The sequence below is a fragment of the Rhinatrema bivittatum genome, chromosome 19 (genome assembly GCF_901001135.1).
Source record: "Rhinatrema bivittatum chromosome 19, aRhiBiv1.1, whole genome shotgun sequence".
In the NCBI taxonomy this organism is placed as follows: Eukaryota; Metazoa; Chordata; class Amphibia; order Gymnophiona; family Rhinatrematidae; genus Rhinatrema; species Rhinatrema bivittatum.
Genome location: NC_042633.1, coordinates 34,254,528 through 34,273,318, shown reverse-complemented (window position 1 = coordinate 34,273,318; position 18,791 = coordinate 34,254,528). Strand labels below are relative to the sequence as shown.

The 18,791-nt window shown below is 57.1% G+C and overlaps 1 protein-coding gene across 1 annotated transcript in view; it reads right to left on the bottom strand.

Moving 5' to 3' along the window:
• NOTCH3 (notch receptor 3) overlaps positions 1-18,791 on the bottom strand; it is a 95,234-nt gene that overhangs the window by 14,914 nt on the left and 61,529 nt on the right. The window contains exons 6-21 of the mRNA XM_029584516.1: positions 17,714-17,947; positions 17,371-17,526; positions 15,648-15,833; positions 12,961-13,074; positions 6,377-6,490; positions 5,582-5,815; positions 5,266-5,376; positions 4,978-5,170; positions 4,000-4,145; positions 3,599-3,712; positions 3,282-3,401; positions 2,660-2,812; positions 2,309-2,537; positions 889-1,090; positions 622-775; positions 76-121 (exon numbers count right to left, since the gene is read on the bottom strand). Coding sequence (XP_029440376.1) covers positions 76-121; positions 622-775; positions 889-1,090; positions 2,309-2,537; positions 2,660-2,812; positions 3,282-3,401; positions 3,599-3,712; positions 4,000-4,145; positions 4,978-5,170; positions 5,266-5,376; positions 5,582-5,815; positions 6,377-6,490; positions 12,961-13,074; positions 15,648-15,833; positions 17,371-17,526; positions 17,714-17,947 — 2,506 coding nt within the window. The remainder of the gene's footprint in view (positions 1-75; positions 122-621; positions 776-888; positions 1,091-2,308; positions 2,538-2,659; positions 2,813-3,281; positions 3,402-3,598; positions 3,713-3,999; positions 4,146-4,977; positions 5,171-5,265; positions 5,377-5,581; positions 5,816-6,376; positions 6,491-12,960; positions 13,075-15,647; positions 15,834-17,370; positions 17,527-17,713; positions 17,948-18,791) is intronic.

Below are 18,791 nucleotides of genomic sequence, written 5' to 3'. Positions count from 1 at the left end.
TTGTGCCGTGGAATAAGCGATCAATAAACAAGGAACAAAAATAACACAGCGGGTACTGTCTCCGCACGGCGCCACCCGGTGGTCAGAGACAGACACGACGGCGTGACCGACAGACGCAAGCCTTTTATAGAGAGAGAGAGCGAGAGAAGTGAGAAGTGAGAAGCGCCCGGCCATGCAACTTAAAACGAGGCCTTTCTGAGACCCTGTTTTAGCTGGCAGCTAGAAAATCGTGCTGGCTCCCAGGTTTTCAGAGCCTAGCGGCCCCACCGCACTTATCTCTCCTCCTGAAAACAAAGGGGAACAGCAGCGGTGCAACAGGACGAGAGATCGGTGCCGGAGCTACCGCCAGCAAAACAGGGGGGGGTGGGAGGGCGTTAAGCAGAGAGAAAGGCGGCAGAGGGTGGAGGAAGGGGGGGGGGGGTGAAGCCCCGGGGTGCGAGGGGGGGAGATGCTGCGGGCAGAGATGGCTCAACTTCATGTAAGGACGTTTCCCGGGACCCCCGGGTTTTAAAATGACGGGGCATTAATCTCCGGGAGGGGCATTAATCTCCGGGAGGGGGGCATTAATCTCTGGGGTAAATCGCAGGAAGGACCTCCCCCCCCCCTTCCCCAGGCTCTTACTCCTCTGAGCTGCCGCCGTCTCGCAGGACACGTTGGGGATGTCGCAGTAGGAGCCAGTCCAGCCACCGGGGCAGTCGCACCTGAAGGTGGCCCCCGTCTGCAGGCAGCGGCCGCCGTTCTGACAGGGGGAGCGACTGCACCAGTCCAGGAGATTCTGCGGGAGACACGGCAAGGTTAACCCCGTGCAACGAGCGGCCCCACCTCCCCCACACTCCCCCGGACCCCCCTTGACACCTCCTCTCTCCCCCCCCCCCCGCCCCCCCTTACCTGGCACTGGGTGCCCGTGTAGCCCTGCGGGCAGGTGCAGCGGTACGTCTCCACGCCGTCCGTGCAGAGGCCGCCGTTCAGGCAGGGCTGGGATTCGCACTCGTCGACCTCGTGCTGGCAGTTGGAGCCGGTGAAGCCGGGCCGGCAGCGGCAGATGTAGGCGTTCACGCTGTCGACGCACGTGCCGCCGTTGAAGCAGGAGCTGCCCGGGGAGAAAGCGAACGAGAGGAAACGTCAAAAAAAAAAAAAAAACAAATCGTCCACGGAGCATCGCTTCACGTCAGCTCGACCGAGAAACCAAAAATCCCCGCCCCCGCCCCCCCACACGAGGCACGTGGGGGCCGACGCTGAGCAGGCTGCGTTTGGTTAACTTTTACCCAGATATTCAGTACGAAGCCGGCTGAATGTCCAGTGAGAAGTCGGCCGGATAAAAGGCATCCGGGTCATTCTGAGGTCGCTATTCGCCCGGACAGAGTTACCTGGGGGTCTGGGGGTTAGGACCAGGTGGGGGGGGGGGACGTAGGGACAAATCAGTCACCCTACAGCGGAGCGTGCAACGGAGCCGGACTGAGCTGCAAGCCTCGAGCAGCGCAGGACGGAAGCCGAGGCAGGCGACATTCGTCCCCCACCCTGCAGTTTTAAGGTGAGGGCCAACCGAGCGACCTGCCCTAGCCTTGCAACCCTCAGCCGCTACTGCCGGACGTGCTGAGCTCGCGGTCTTGGCAAAAAAAAAAATTAAAAAATCACGAGGCGCGGCTCCACTTGCCGGGCGACCTTCCGTCGTCCGCGTGGAGAATATGCGCGCGCGCGCGCGCCACCCAAGAAGCCCTCCTATCGGAAGCCCGCCAATGCTACGCCGGCGGACTGCCGTAATCTCCCGCCAGCGCCAACTTTTGCACACCCCCCCACCCCCACCCCGACGAAGGAAAGACTTTGGACTTGACAGGGTTTTAAGGTGAGGGCGGGGAGGGCCTCGCCTTCCGCGCAACGGAGTCACGCGCACGAAAAAAAAAAACCCCACCGAGGCTTTTTACCCAACCTCGAGCTTAATCTTGAGAGGCTGGGCCCCCTCGGGCTCAGCCCGGGGGCCCTGCCCCATTAACTTCGAGAGCCCCTCGGCCGATCTCGCCCCTCACCCAGGCCTTCTCTGCGGGCCCGTACGACTTATGCGGAGCCTTTTCCTGCGAGCTCCAGGGGCCGCCGTGGCCGCATCCTCACGCACTCCTGGTCAGCGTAGGATAAGACGCCTAAATTACTACTCTTAGGCTGAGCACTTAAAACCGGCCCCTCTACACGCAGCGCCAGGATACGTGAGGAGGGAGGGGAGCGGCGGCGGCGGCGGTGGGGGGGAACGTCCTGGCGCGTGCCAGCTCCCCTCATCCCCCTTCTGAGCTGTGGCGCCCCCCCCCCCTCCCCCTACCTCTCCGTGCAGTCCTGGACGTTCCTCTCGCAGCGGGGACCGGCGTAGCCGGGCTGGCAGGTGCAGGTGTAGCTGTCCACGTAGTCCGTGCAGGTGGCGCCGTTGCGGCAGGGCCCGCTCAGGCACTCGTCGATCTCGGCGGCGCAGCGGAGGCCGGTGAAACCCGGCATGCAGGAGCACTCGAAGCCGCCGGTGCGGTCCCTGCAGGTGCCCCCGTTCAGGCAAGGACCTGTAGCGCGGGGGGAAGCAGAATTCGTTAGAGAGAGAGAGGAGGGGAGGGGAAAGGGCATCCAGCCGGGATAGGACACCCACCCTCCCTCCCCCCCCCCCCGGCCCCGGCGTGACACTCACTGGACGCGCAGTCGTCGATGTCCGTCTCGCAGTTGGCGCCCGTGAAGCTGGGGCTGCAGGAGCAGCTGTAGCCGCCGAGCCGGTTGCTGCAGGAGCCGCGGTTCTTGCAGGGGCTCAGGTCGCACTCGTTGATGTCGGTGCTGCACTTCTGGCCTGGTGGGGGGGCGAGAGGCGGGGGAAGGTGAGCAGGGGTGCGTGAGGGGAGGGGAGGGGGAACGGACAGGAGTCTCGCCGGGGGGGGGGGGGGGGGGGGGGAGAATGGGGAAGTCCAGTGAGAGAGGCTTTAACCGGGAAAAAGACCAACACCCTCCTCCCCCACCCCCCTTTAAAAGGATAACAAACTACAAGTACCAGACTGCACTGGGGCCAGCCAGAAGAATGCAGGATAAAACCAATTGGCTCCCGGTCACCAAATAGCAGCTCTGGGGAGGGGGGAGGGGGGTCAGGCTGGTCCAACTCGGGGGTTTTTAAAAGCGCCTGACGCGGCGCGCTCCACCGCAACACCAGAACCTTCCGCCTCTCGTCAGGGAACCATCACACACGTGGCATCTCTCTCTCTCTTTCTCTCCTAACCCCCGTCTCTCTTTCAGGTCCCCCCCCGTGGTTATGACCAGGCGCCCACCTTGCCAGCCGGACGTGCAGCTGCAGATGAAGCTCTCGTAGTCCGGGGTGTGATCGCAGACCCCGCCGTTCTCGCAGGGGTTCGGGGAGCACGGGGTCAGCACCGTCTCGCAGTTGCGTCCTGTGGCAGGGCCACGGCAAAAAGGAGGAAAAAAAAGAGAGAGAGAGAGAGGGGGGGGGGGGGGGGGTCGGTCAGCTGGGAGCTCGCACACACTGAGGACTCCCCTGCCTGACCCTCCCCCCTCCCAGAGGTCCTGGAGCGAGGACCCCACCACCACCACCACCACCACCACCACCAGGATATCTGGCCCCCTGTACCTGTGTAGGGAAGGTCGCACAGGCAGCTGTAGTTGGCGATGCCGTCCACGCAGGTGCCCCGGTTCAGGCACGGGCTGGAGTGGCACTCGTTCACGTTGGTCTGACAGTAGATCCCTGCGGGGGGGGGGGGGGGGGGAAGCAGAAGCTCGTCAGCTGAGGGGCGGCTGCAGCAAGAGCCCCCCCCTCCCCCAACAGCACTGATGGTGCCCCCCTAACCCGCTTCTCCCGGAGCTGGCCTTCTTCCCACCACCACCCCCACGCTTTTCAAGGAGGCACAGATCTCTACTCCCAGCCCTTGGGAATGAAGGATGGGTACAGAGCACCCCTTTCCCCTCCCCCAGGGCCGAAAGGACCCCCCAAGATCTCAATGCCACCACCACCTGCCCCGGACTCCCTCTTACCCTGGAAGCCTTCCCTGCATTTGCAGCGATACCCGTTCACGTAGTCCACGCACGAGCCCCCGTGCTCGCAGGGGTTCGATTCGCACTCGTTCTTGTTGAGGGCGCAGTTGGGGCCGGCCCAGCCCGGTTCGCAGTCGCACTTGTACCTGGCACAGAGAGACGGCGGGGGTGTGAGAAACGGTGCCGAGCCGGGGGGAGCGACGGAGGCAGAACGGACAGGACCGAGAGCAGCAGACTGACCGGTTTCTGTCGCGTTGAGCCTTGCTCTGCACAGTCTGGTTGTTGTGAGGTGGGGGGAGGAAGAGGGCAGGAAGAGGTGACTGCAAAATTATCAGGGCTCTTACCCCCCCCACCCCCCGCGGCTGAGACGCAAGATACAGGCAAAGCCAGGGGAGGGCGATGTGGAAGGGACCAGATGTAATAGGTCTGGGGAGTGGAGGAGGTGGGTAGGGATGGGGGATAGGATGGTCAGGGGGTGGGGAGTGCATAAGGAGCCTCATGAGCTGCCAGGGTGAGTATAAAAGACTTTCGGTAGAAGCTCTGGGGGGGGGGATGTTCTGGGACGTGGAGAGGCGCACGCACAAGATAACGGAGGTTGCGGCGGGGGGGGGCGGTGAGAGGTGCACACGAGGTGGCTGGAGGAGTAGCAGGGGTGTGGAGGGAGGCGGGGGGAGGGGAGAGGGAATGGCACGCAGGAGGGACAACAAGGTGGCTAGGGGAGGGGACAGGAAAGTGCCCACGAGTTGGCTGGAGAGCAAGGAGGTGGGGAGGTGTCATAAAGCACACGAGATGGCTTAGGGGAGAAGCAGGCAATGGGATGGGGTTAGGGCACCTGAGGTGACTGGGGAGAGGCACTGTGTGTGTGTGTGTGTGTGTGTGTGTGTGTGTGTGTTTTTGGGGGGGGGTGAGGAGGGGAATAACAGCAGAGGAAGCATCGGTAGAGCCAGGGGGGGCTTGGGCCCGAGGACCTCCTCTTACCCGTTGATGTCATCCCTGCAGGTGCCGTGCACGCAGGGGCTGCTGCTGCACTCGTCCACCTCCGAGTAGCAGTGGGGGTCCTGGAAGCCCTCGGGGCACAGGCAGGTGAAGCCGTCCTCGCCGTCCAGGCAGGTGCCGCCGTTCTTGCAGGGGTTAGAGGCGCACTCGTTGATCTCCACGTTGCACAGGGGCCCTGGGGACAGACGGGGGACAACAGGGTCAGGGCGTCGGGGGGGAATGTGTGTGGGCGGGGGAGGGGAGGGGGGGAGGGATAACCCCGGCACTCACCGGTGAAGCCCGGCTTGCAGATGCAGTCGTAGCGGTTGATGCCGTCCCGGCAGACGCCGTAGTCGCAGGGGTTACTGGCACAGTCGTCGTGGTTCACCTCGCAGTTTGCACCTTAGTGAAGAGAGAGAGAGAGACGGAAAGCAGAGGTCACCTAAGCCTCCCGTGGCGGCGACGGCGGTGGGGGGACGGGGACGGTGCATGGACACGCTAAGACCCCCCTGGCGATCAGAGATGCGGGGTAGGGAACCCCCTTGGGTTTGCAAAGGTGTGCGGGGGGGGGGGGGGGGGGGGCGGCAGGCTGCTCGGTGCCTTTTACCTATGGTGCCCGGCAGGCAGTAGCACAGGTACTTGTTCACCAGGTCGACGCACTTGCCGCCGTTCTGGCAAGGGTTGCTGTGGCACTCGTTGATCTGGTTCTCGCAGCGGTAGCCCGTGTAGCCCGCCGTGCAGGAGCAGGTGAAGGTGGCGATGTCGTCTATGCAGGTGCCGTGGTGGCAGGGGTCCGGGGAGCAGTCGTCGTGGTTCTTCTCGCAGAGGGTCCCCTCGTAGCCTGTCGGGAGACATGGGGGGGGGGGGGTGGTGGTGGGGGGGAGAGGCACGTCAGTACACTTCTGGACCTGTCCTCGGATAGAGGGGGACGGGGTGGGGAGCCAATAACAAGGTTCTAACTCCGAGCGTGCAAATTTTTTAAAAAAATTTTAATTTAAAAAAAAAAAAAAAAATTGTAATTCTTTCTACGTGGGAGATGCGTATTCCACCCTGGTGCTGCTCCTGCAGGGGACTACGGTGACTGCTCCCCCCACTTGTAGTCGGCTCCTGGAGGGGGTGGAGGGGTGGGGGACAGGAGAGGAGACCCAGGAGGAAGAACCCACGGGGCGAAGATTACAAAGGCAGGAGGAGCAGTCAACGAAACCTGGCCCCCCCCCCCCTTTCTCAGAAAGGGAGGGTGAGCGGACGGCACGTGAAATAGAGCCCCCATCCCTCCTCTCCACTGCCTCGCCTTTCCCCACCCTTGCCGATCCCCAAACGGTTTTGCTTTGGGGGGGCGCGGGAAATGTTGACACCGGGCCGGGATGCGGGGCCGGCAGGCAGGCTGGAACGCCCCACTCACCTTCCGCGCATTTGCACTCGTAGCCGTTGGGACGGTCCACGCACTTGGCCCCGTTCTGGCAGGGGGTGCTGGCGCACTCGTCCACGTCGATCTGGCACATGACGCCGGTGAACCCTGCGGGGTCACGGAAAGGGTTATGAGGGCACAGGCCAGGCTAGGATGGCCACCCCCTGCGGGGATGCCAACCACAATGGAAACATCAGGAAGCACGGCCCAGGGGTGGGGAACACCCGGCGACTCCGGGTCCTGGCTTCCTCACGCAATAGACGTAGCGGCCGTTCAAGCAGCGGAAGTAAAGCAGGCGCTGACCCCGCACTTTCTAACCTGCTGCGTCGTTCCCCCATCTCTTCTGGCCCATGCTCAAAGCCTTCCTAAAAGTCCACCTTATTGTGGAGGCTGTTTTAAGTCTCCAAACCGGACCTCTACCAGTCATAGCCGGGTCACTTTTAACTTATGTTCGCCAGAGTAAATGCACTCTCTCATACGCCCACACACACACACACACTCTCTCTCTCGTATACATCCCCCCCTGCGCACTCACAAGCACCTCTCATGCGCACACACATGCACAACGCACTCACAAGCACTCTCATATGCACACACACACACTCTCGTATACATCCCCCCTGCACACTCACAAGCACCTCTCATGCACACACACACACACACACACTCTCTCTCATATACATCCCCCCGCACACTCACAAGCACCTCTCATGCGCACACACACACAGACACACACTCTCTCTCGTATACATCCCCCCGCACACTCACAAGCACCTCTCATGCGCACACACACACAGACACACACTCTCTCTCGTACACATCCCCCCGCACACTCACAAGCACCTCTCATGCGCACACACATGCACAACACACTCACAAGCACTCTCTCATATGCACACACTCACACTCTCTCTCGTATACATCCCCCCGCACACTCACAAGCACCTCTTATGCACACACACACAGACACACACTCTCTCTCGTACACATCCCCCCGCACACTCACAAGCACCTCTCATGCGCACACACATGCACAACGCACTCACAAGCACTCTCTCATATGCACACAGACACACATGCACCCATTTTCACTCGTACAGCTACTCTCCACACAGAGGTCCATATTCAGAGGCATCTAGCCAAATAACTCAGAAGGTATCCAACCTAATGAAGTTTTGGGCACTTAGGCTAAATCTTAGCAACTATGTGTTTCCCACATAGCGATATCTTATTATCCGGCTATAATTTAGCCGGATAATAAGCATTTTGATTCCATTTTGGGAAGGAGATGCGTTAGCCGGCTATGTCTGCCATAAAGTCCGCCCTAAAGTTAACCGGATGAAAGTTATCTGGCTAAGATAGCCGGCTATATTCAACAGCCCGCCTGCACAACTGAACAAACCTCCAAAGTTAGCCAGAGAAGTCCATCCGGCTAACTTTGCTATCTGGACAGTGACTGAATTTCCTCCCTCCCTCCAGCAAGATCACCAGCGCATGCACGCTCCTGCGCACAGAGGTCGCTATCCAAAGCCTCGGTGCGGGTTAACGTTTCCAGTTCTGCGCACAAAAGCAGCGGTTTGGAAACTCTAACCCCCTTCGCTCCACGTTTTCTTGCGTGCAACTCTCTGCAAGGCGCACAAAAGTTATTCGGACAAGAAGGGGTGTCAGTGGAGGCATTCTGGAGGACGGGGCTGAACTGTGGCCAGCAAGCCGCACATCCTGGGGCAAAAAAAAGTTACGTGTGCAAGGCCAGTTGGGGGGGGAAAAAAAAAAATCCTTGCTACGTCCAGATAAAAAAAAAAAGTGGTGCATGTAACTTTGTCTGAGTTTATCTGGCAGGGAGATTTGCATGCAAGAATCTCACCGAATACCTGCGGGGAAAAAAAAAAAAAACGTGTGATTGACCTCACAGATTCTACACTCACTTTCATAACCTTCCTTCTCCACATTCTCTCTCACACACACACACACACACACACACACACACACCACACACCAGCACACACACACCCTTCTCCTTCCACTCTCGAACACTCCCAGCACCAGCTCTTTCCATCCGGCTAAATATTATGCAGGCAATGAATTACCCAAAGGTTACCCAGAATCAGATAAAGCCCTTTCAGTATCGACGTGACGGAGATTCTCCCCACAACCACACACACACACACGCCCATGTTCTCTCTCCCAAACACACACACACGCCCATGTTCTCTCTCCCAAACACACACACACACACACACGCCCATGTTCTCTCTCCCAAACACACACACACGCCCATGTTCTCTCTCCCAAACACACACACACACGCCCATGTTCTCTCTCCCAAACACACACACACACGCCCATGTTCTCTCTCCCAAACACACACACACACACGCCCATGTTCTCTCTCCCAAACACACACACACACACACGCCCATGTTCTCTCTCCCAAACACACACACACACACACACATTGCTGGCTCGTAAGGGCCGTGCACTTGGCAGAGGGAAACAGAGGGAGCCGGCAGGTTTGTGTGCTTAACAGGCCGGCTAACACGCTGCTTGGCGTAAGCTGTCACGCGGCTTGGGCCTGGGGAAGGATCTAGGCATTTCACAAGAGCTGCAGAGGCTCCCTTCCCTGCTGCAGGGCGCTTGTGAAGGCCGTTGGGAAGAGAAGCAGACCTTGCCCAGGGATCCTGGCACTTGTCGGAGGTGGTTTTTTTTGGTTTTTTTTTTTAAAAAAGGTTCTCATATTGTTTGCATTAGCAACGCTCCATGTTCACAAACTCCAATAGCTTTCATCTGCAGCCGCACGGCTGGGAGCCAGCCTCACACCGCACACAGTCCAACCCCCGGCTCCCGTCAGGGAGCCGTCCCACGCACAGCCCACTCTCCCCAGCCCATCCGGCTCCCTAGCCGATCTGGCTCCCGTCAGCAAACTCTCCAACTCATCTGGCTTCAACAGGGAGCCCATCCCGCACAAGGCTCTCTTCTTACTCCTTCCCATCAGGAAATCATCATTGTAAAAGCAGAAGGGCTAAGAACGTACCCGGCCCTCTACACAGCACGATATTCACATAGTGCCTGGCCCTGCGTATGTTATTATCACTTAAGATAGCGCTGGCAAGCGCAGCCCATCCATGCCAACCGCGTACCTAGCTGCCCCTCTCACCATGAATCCCTCCCCTTCCCCCATCCCCTGCCTTGGGTAGGGGGAGGGGTAGACCCCCTTCCCCCAAGGAAGCCAGACCGGATCTCCCTGGCAATTTGGGAAGTGTGGGGGGATATGGTGGGTGGTGGGGAGCGCGAACTCCACCTCTACCTTCACCCTAAAAAGGAGTGGCATGTGCCACCGAGCCTGGCGCACCCAGTTTTCACCAGAATTTGAAGAACTCGACGAGCCTTCCAATCTATTAATTAAAAAAATGTTGGTTTTTTTTTTCATAGGATGCCCAGGTTGGCGGGGGGCCAGGATCAGCACCCATTGTTACAGGGATCCAGTCAGTGGGAGGCTGAGAACACCCCCAGCTGTTTTCACACACACACACCGCTCCCCCCCCCCCCCCCCCCCACGATGCCATGGGAAAGCAGCTGAGCCGAGCCCACGCTGGGGAAGGCGGTGGTGGGAAGAGGAGGGGCGGGGGGGGGGGGGGGGGCCGGTGACACAAGCCAGTTTTTCCAGAGGTGCGTTACAACATTCCAGCTCTGCATTTTAACGAGCTGGCTCCGGGGTACAGCCGATAAAAGGGATGACAAGAGCCCGATTAAAGAGGCTGATATAAACGAGGCAGGCCAGAAAGGAACTGTTAAAGTGTCCCCCCCCACCTGGTCTGCCAACACTGCTAATGCTCATACTAGGCCAGCCCCCTTCCTCCCCGGGTACTACTCCTATCTATAAAACAGAGGTCCCCTCCCCCCCCCCCCCCACCCAATGATACTGTTCCTACCTATAAAAGGGAGGACACCCCCCCCTTCCCATCCAAAACTGTTGTCCCCTCTATTCTCAGAAACCTGGAATCTAAGGAGGTCAGGACCACGAGGGCCAACTCAACCACCCAATTATCACTCCCCATGCAGCGCCAAGCCTGGATCCAGAGTCGTCTTGTGGCTTATCCCGGGTTACCCCGAGTTCCCCATCCCTCCCTAACACTTCACGTGGGAGGGCTGTTCTCTCCCCACCCCCACCATTCGCTCTGCTCTAACCCCATCTTCTTTCAGTGCCACATTTTGGCAATCCCACCCCCCCCCCCTCCACTGGCTCTCCCCCTTCCATCTCTTCTCGCTTGCCCAGGCCCACCCGATCATCCGACCACAGCCACGTGTGGGGGCAGAGGGAGGGAGAGGAGGGGGATTGCTGCTGCCTAACTCTCCCCCCCCCCCCCCCACACACACATCTTTGTGTTTCTTCATCTTAGCTCTTTCCTTTCTTCCCACCGAATCCTTCTGGAGTCTCTCCCTCGCCTCTGAAGGTTGGCCAGGCTTTTGGCGTATGAATTCACTGAATTGCATATGGGGGGGGGGGGGGGGAGAGGATGGCTGGCTATGACATTTGCATGGAAGAGGCCGCACTTCATTGTAATGTTAAAAAAAAATCTGGCTAGCGCCCTGTGGGTGGGTATTTTTGGGGAGTGGGGAAGGGGAGGTCTCAGTGGTGTACAAGAATGTGGGAGCTGTGCATTCATATGAGAACTGTCCCGGGCTGGGGAGACGGTTGGTGGTGGTGGGGGAGGGGGAGGGGGGTCAGGAGGGGGGGTCACTCATCTGCTCCAAGCAGAACACTCTCCCTCCCCCCCTTCCCCCGCCAAATCTCAAGAAAGGAGAAAGGAGGGATGTCACAGACATAGACAGCCACGGTCTAACGTTAGAGGAGAGAAGGTCCTGGTCGTTGGGGGTGAGGCGGGGAAAGGCGGCGTCTGCCCCACATGTAAATCGGGTTCAGGAGGAGTCATTCAAGGGAACATTTCTTCTCAGGAGGCCTGTGGAGGGGTTGGGGGGGGGGAAGCAAGGGGGGGGGGTGAGGCTGGAAGGGAACAAAGGGGACATTGTTCCCGGATTCGGCAGCAAGAGACCGGGCCTCTTTCTATCAGACAGCCATAACCTTCAACCCCCGCACCCCCCCCCCCCACCCCCCACCTTTCCCCCTCTCCAACCAAGGAAAAGTCTTCTTCAACCAGTCTAAAAGAAAGCACAAAGACCCCCTGACCCCACCCATTAACCCTTCCACAAGGAAGAAGCCAGGGTTGGAGGGGGGAGGAGTGATAGTAGCATACACAGGCACTCACACAAGTACACACACACACACACACACACACACTCTCTCTCTCTCACACACACACACACACACACACACACACACAGACACACACACACACTCTCTCTCTCTCACACACACACACACAGACACACACACACACACCCCACAACAGTAAGACAAAGCTACTTAGGGATGCTCTACCATGAAAACAACAGTTTGAATCTAAATTAAAATGTCCTCCTCCTGTCTCCCTCCCTTATCTTCCCCTGGATCATTATAGAGGCCCAGGTCTTCAGTGCAAAGCCTTCTCCTAACCCAACCACTGCCAGAACAAAAGGTGGAGATGGGGGGGGGGGGGGGAGAGGAAAGGCCACAGTCAAGGGATGAAGGGAGAGCCGCGTTAATCCAATGGGATTGACAGAATAAAAATTTTTTAAAAAAAAGGTCGCCCATCAAGCTGTAAGTGACAGTCCGACGATAAAGACTTATCATCTACACCTCATAAGGGCAGGAAGAGAGGGGGCGAAATTCTGCCTCCGGACTGAACCTTCTAAAACGCCAGATACTAACTCTGCAGCTGGACTGGAAACAATTTCGCCATCCATAGCTTATTGCACCAGGTGCTTTTTTTTTTTTTTTAAACGGCAGGATTTTTGGAAGGGGACATTCGTTTCCCATTCGTTTATCATTAACAAATGGGAAAAGGAACTAAAAAAAAAAAAATGGCAGAACCTGGTAACCGCAGGGTTTAAAGTAAAGAACTGTGAAACGGAAACCCCAGTTCAAGTTCTCCTATCTACTGTATTTTTTTTTTTTAATGTCAAGAAAAAGAACTATTCTAAAGTGAAATCTCGAACGGAGGCGAGCTTAGGACTCAAGGCACCGGGGGGTCAATGTGCAAAGCGATTTAGAGAGAGCTAAAAAGGCGTTTTACCCAAGTGAGTTGGCCTTCCACACTACGCCTCGATTTTGAATTTGAAAATTGGGGAGGTGCCGGGAAGCGGCAAAGCCCGCGGGAAAAAAAAAAAGTATCTGCAGTCTTTGTCCCAATATGGGGGCAATTTGAAAATTACTCCTGCTGTGTAACAGTTAACAGCGGATTGCACCAGACAATCCTGCAAGGACGGAAGATTACATTTAAAATTCTTTGCAATGGAATTAATACAATTTAAAAAAAACAGATTTTACAGGTTCCGCCTCTTGAACAAAGTCCCCACCCCCCCCTATATCCAGGTCCCCACTTCCCCACCCCTCTTCCCAGATCTCTGGAACCCCTGTTATTCACCTCCACCCTCTCTCCCCCTTCCCCAGCCCACGTTTCCAGGCGAGGCGGAGGGCTTACCAGAGGGGCAGGTGCAGGTGAATCCGTTCACGATGTCCTTGCACGCTCCTCCGTTCACACAGGGGTTACTGTCGCACTCGTCGATGTTGATTTCACAGTAAATCCCGGTGAAACCTGCGGCCGGGGAAGGGAATTAGAAAAAAAATTAAAAATAAAAACCAGAGAGAGGATTAAAGGTGGGTTTTTATCCGGGCCAGGCCAGATCAGCCGCCTCCGCGTACAACTTCTTTTCCCCCCAGGGCCGGGTTTAATCACAGAGCTTGGGATGGGGTTGGGTCTACGGGCCTTACATCAATCCGCAACACGGGCGGGCACGGCTACCGCACTCCGGTCCTCCTCGTCCTGCCCTGTCAGATCCCCCTTACTCGCTCTCCACTCCCCCAACACACACCGCCGTCTTGCCACAACCGTTGAACAAGAAGGCAGGGAAGGGGATCCTGCACGGGGCGGAAGTTATGACCCTGAAAATCTTTCCCGGCAGATTGGATGGACCGCGCTTGGTCTTTACCTGCCGTCGCTCACTAACCCACTTAGGTAGAATTAATTCGTTGTTACGAGCCTGGTAAATCCTAGGAGTTTCTTGTTTTGGATTTTTATCGGTAACTGGGGGGGGGGGGGAGAGAAGGGAGTGGGAGAAGGACAGGAGAGCCGGGAGCTGACAGAAGGGGAAGGAGGAGGAGGAGGAGAAGAAGGCGACAGCGGATACCAAGAATCAAAACGGTTATAAAATAAGTTCATTTGGGCGCTGCCTGAGCCTCAGGGAACTGAGCGACTTTGAAGCTCGAGCCAGAAAAGCGTCCCCAGCTATCCCCGACATCCTCCGGAAGAGCCTTCACTACGCCCTGTTCGCTCCTTTCTAGGGGGGGGGACTCCGGCATCTCACAGTCCCAAATAATCTCGATTTTACAGTTTAATTAAAAAAATAAATAGGTAACACCCCCCCCCCCACACACACACAAGGCCCCGGGAAGGAAGTTACTCGGTTTAGAGTTAGACGGGTCTCTCACCCTCTCCTCCCTGAACCATCCTGAGAGGTGGGGGTGGGTGGTGGTGGGGTTTATTCTGCCCCCCAGTTAGAAAACCCTGCTTGTTTATTCCCCATCCCTAAAAAGAGGTTTCGAAGAACGAGGGAGGCCATCTCCAGGCCCCCCTCCCCCCCCCCCCCCCCCGTAACCTCTCACCTTGCATTTCATGGACGGGAGGGAGTGCGGAGGGAGAAGAGGCGGTGAGAGATCCGGTTGTCAGGGAAAAGGGAGGGAAGAGGCCGGGAGGAGGAGCCTACTCAGATTTTAATTTTTATTTTTTTTTCAATTTTTCTAATTCTGTAGATTATTCTTCCATCAAATTGACGACGGGGCGGGGGGTGCGCCGCTTCTGAGCCGGGGAAGAGAAGAAAGAAGCTGACCCGGGCTTGGGGGGGGGGGGGCGGAGGAAGGGGGCTCACCTCTGCGACTAGGGGGACATTAATATTCCAGACACAGAGCCTGGGAAGCTCGGGCCGTCTGCCGCTCGCTACAGAAAAAAGGTCTGCCCCATTCTTCCCCCGACCCTAACCCAGCGCCTCCTCCTCCTCCTCCTCTCATCTGCAGGACGGTGAACAAAGTTGGGTTTTTTTTTGTTTCTTTTTTTTTTTTTTTTAGGGCAGCTGTAACTCCCCCTCTGCTAAAACCCCAGTCACACAGCACCCCTGGTTTTTGTTTTGGTTTTTTTTGTTTGGGGGGGGGGGGGGGGGCATTTATTGGTGAATAAAGCAACCTAAGAGCTCCGAAGTTGGCCTGAGTCCAAAGTCCGCGACCTCCATTCCCTTAGTGAGAGCACAGGATGGATTTTTTTTTTATTTTTTTATTTTTTTATTAATTTTCATTAAGTGTCGAAAGTTGATAGATTTTTTTTTTTCTTTTATGCTGATGATGTATTTTTTTTTAATGTATTTTTATGTTCGTTATTGTAACTCCTCGGGTCGCCCTTGGCGAGGAAAAGCCGTGCACAGAAAGCGAGCGCCGGGCTAACGGCCTCCCCCCTTCCGTGAGCCTCCCAGGCCACGACGATGGCTTGGCAGAGGGCGAGGTTTGCGGCCGAGAAACGGAGGCGTGATCTGGGTTTTAAAAACAGGGGGGGGGGGGGGGGGGAGGGGGGTATCACGCGAACTTTCCTTTCACCAGGAGCTTCTCCAGGAGGAGGAGGAGGAGGGAGAGAATATTTAAAGCAAGGCAGAATGGAAAAGCCGAATTCACGTGCGGTCCCCTGCTGGCCGCCGGGACGCTTTTACCGGAAAGAGAAAAGGGACTCGACTCGATGCTAAGGATCACTAAAAAGGTGCAGGGCAAAGTTAATCAAATATAATAAGTCTGTCATATATACGTGCCGCCTTTCTTCATTAAACGTAAAGCAAAAGCAACTTACAACAAAAGTTAAAAATGCAATATAAAATACAATAATCAATCTATACAATACAATACACAGCTACAATAATCAATATAAAACAGGTAAACAATTTTATATAAAACGTAACACCATCCCCCTCCCCATTACTACTTCATCATCCAGCCACAAAATCTCCCCCGCCCCCCCCATGCCGGCCCCTTTAAGTTTGCACCCTAAGGAGCCAACCCCCTTGGGAGTTCACGTGCGCTCTCTTGGTGGGGCAGGCACCTTCAAGGCTGCGGAGGGAGAGGGCAGGGCCTCACCTGACATGCAGATGCAGGTGAACTCCCCGATGCGGTCCAGGCAGGTGGCGTCGTTCTGGCAGGGCATGGACAGGCACTCGTTGATGTCCGTCTCGCAGCGGGGCCCGGTGTACCCCTTCCCGCACTGGCACTGGAAGGAGCCCTCTGTGTTCACGCACTTCCCGAAGTGCTCGCAAGGGTTGGCGCCTGGAGGTGAGGGGGGAGGGAAGAGAGGAAGCAGAAAGACATGAAAGCTGGCATCGGCACCCTCCTCCCCCCCCCCCCGCCCCCAAAAAAAAAATTCAGCTTAATAAGAGAGTGTTTGGGGGAAGGGAGGCGGAGGCACGGAAAAACGCAGATCGGAGTGGCTAATCCCTCCAGTCCTACATCACAGCGATGTACGCGCTCAATACAAATATTAAAATTGCGCCGGCAACCCCCCATCCCCCCCCCCCCCCCCAAAAAAAAATAACCAGGGAACTCTCGCCACCTCCCATGGGTCAGTTTGCAAGAACTGCCCCAAAAAAAAAACAAAAACCAAAAGCACCGGGTGACATAAAATCTATTTCTAGAGTCTTGCCATATATTTAGGCCGGGACAGTGGAGGTTTGCGAGGGGAGGGGAGGGGCGGCGTTGCTGAGGTAAATAAAACCCTGGTTTTACTAAAAATACAGTCGTGACTGCTCCTGCGTGGGTTTAAAAAAAAAAAAAAAATTTAAGGTCCATTCTCTGCGATTTCATGGCCTACACGACGCCACGGATCCCGTGGCACGGCTCGAGTCCGGCTTCAGAAACCCGTTCCGGTATCGCCGGAGACGTCGCAGCCCCAGCAACCGCCCTGGTCCCACCGCCAGGTCCCTGGGACGGGTCAAACCTTTCACGAGGACCCCGCACAGAGGCCTTACTCGACGGGTCCAGGAAAACAAGACAAAAAAACGGGGGAGACTTGGTTCTGAAGCTTCCTGGGCTCTGGTTCAGCCGCAATCCGAACCGGCACGAGCCCCCCCGAACTTCATCGAGGGCGAAACCATCTCGCCAGGAAGCACGTCGACACCGAGAGCTGATCTTACGGCAACTGCTGCCGGCAGATAAAGGTGAGGCTCTTGGCCAACCCAACCGGTCAACTTGGGCGGTTGGGTTGGCCAACTCGATTTCCCCTTGTCTACCGTCACCCTCACCAGCCCCCTCCTCCCAAAGCGTGCTTGAATTCTGCCCAAATACTGGTTTCCACAACCTTTACTGGTGGGGGGGAGGGGGGGGAAAGCAAATAATCTTCGAGGGGCGCGAGTAGGACACTGTCAGACACACAGCCCCATGTCAGACATTTTGCCATCATAGCACCGGGGAGGGGCTGGCGAGTGACCTTAATCTGCAAACCGCTGACTTCTGTGTACGCAAGGTGGTGCGATGGGCGCTGAACAGACAAAACACTGCGAAAGAAAACAGCCGCCCCCCCCCCCCCCCCCCCGCCGCCGAGCTGCAGACAGCAGCCGCCACAAAACGGCAACGAGGACCTGCACGTTTTTTGGGGTTTTTTTTGCTAAACACGAGTGCAAATTAAACGCCCAAAAAGGTCAAAGAAGGACACGACCCAGCTAAGCAGAGAGCACACAACGTAAGGATTATATCACTCCCCTTTAGGGTGAAGGAGAGCTCTGGCGAAGCAGGCATCATTCAACAGCTCCCCCGCCTGCCACCAGGGTCTCTGCCACGGCAGCCGAGAACGCCCTCCCCCTCTCCTCACCGATAGAGCACTCGTCCACGTCCTGGTCACAGGCTCCGCCGGTGAAGCCCGGGGGGCAGGTACAGATGGCCCGCCCGTTCACCGGGTTGGTGTCGCACATGGCGTCCTCGTGGCAGGGGTTGCTGACGCAGGCGTCGTCCAGGTGGCAGAGCAGGCCTGCAGAGAGCGAAAAGGGAGGGGAGGGGGAAATCACACAGGGGGGAGACGGGCCACGTGAGTCACGAGCCTCCTTTTGCATTAAGAAAGAGAGAGAGAGGGGCGGGGGGGCGGCGCCGTGGAATACCCCCCCCCCTCCCCTTGCCGCCCCCCCACCCCGGGTGCCCAGTCAAGGCCCTCCCCTCACCGGTCTTGCCCATGGGACACTCGCAGTAGAAGGAGGCCACGCGGTCGTGGCAGCTGGCCCCGTTGAAGCAGACGGCGGTGGCGCAGTCGTCGATGTTCTCGCTGCAGCTCTCCCCCGTCCAGCCGTTCACGCACACGCAGGTGTGCCCGCCGTTGGTGTTGAAGCAGGTGCCCCCGTTGTGGCAGGCGTTGGGCTGCAGCTGGCACTCGTCCACGTCCTCCGTGCAGAACTGACCTGGGGGGGGGGGGGGGTGCCGGGAGGAAGACTGGAGTCAGTAAAAAAGGTCTGTGCAGAGGTCGACTCGGGGGGGGGGGGGGTTCCCCCTCTGCAAATACCATGACACTGCCCTAAAAGTACAAAAAAAAAAACCCCCGAGCCCCACGCCCTGTGCCCAATTAGTTCTGCATCTGTTCCAAATCTGTTTTGCTTAAAATCAGACAAACTTTACCACCACCATCTCTGCGGTTTAAAAAAAAAGACACTACACCCAAAGAAAACCCTGGCACAAAAGGCGAAACTCGCTTAAAGCCCATCCCCCCCCCTTTTGTGAACGGTGGAAGATTTTGTCCGGTGTGAAAACCGACGAGAATACAAAATCGAGTAGCGGGATACAAACGGATCGGGGGGGGAAAAAACAGCGGCTGTCCCGGAACGTTCCGTCCTTTCCTCTTTCAAAGTGACCTTGGAGTAGAAAGGTCTCTCTTCTTTGACAGCGCTTTGTAGGTTATTACTGTGCAAAGCAGCTGCCGTCCAGCGACAACAACTCTGCCAGCGAAGGAAAAGTGCTGGGAAGGGTTCCAGACAGCGACGAGCACAAAGCAGCCACAGGCTCCTCCGTAGGGGGAAGGCACCACCGGGCCCCTTCCCGTTCCCAAGCTTCAAAATCTCTCCCCCTGGCACCGCAAGACGGGGAAAGCAGAAGCCTGGGGGTCAGCAGGGGGGTTGTGGCCAAAACGGCAGGAGGAACCTTGCTGGGGGGGGGGGGGGGGGGGGGACTTGTGTGGCCGACTCACACTTTTAAGCTTCTTTGAAAATAAAATTAAAATTTTTTTAAAATTTTTCGTTTCCCGGTTGACAA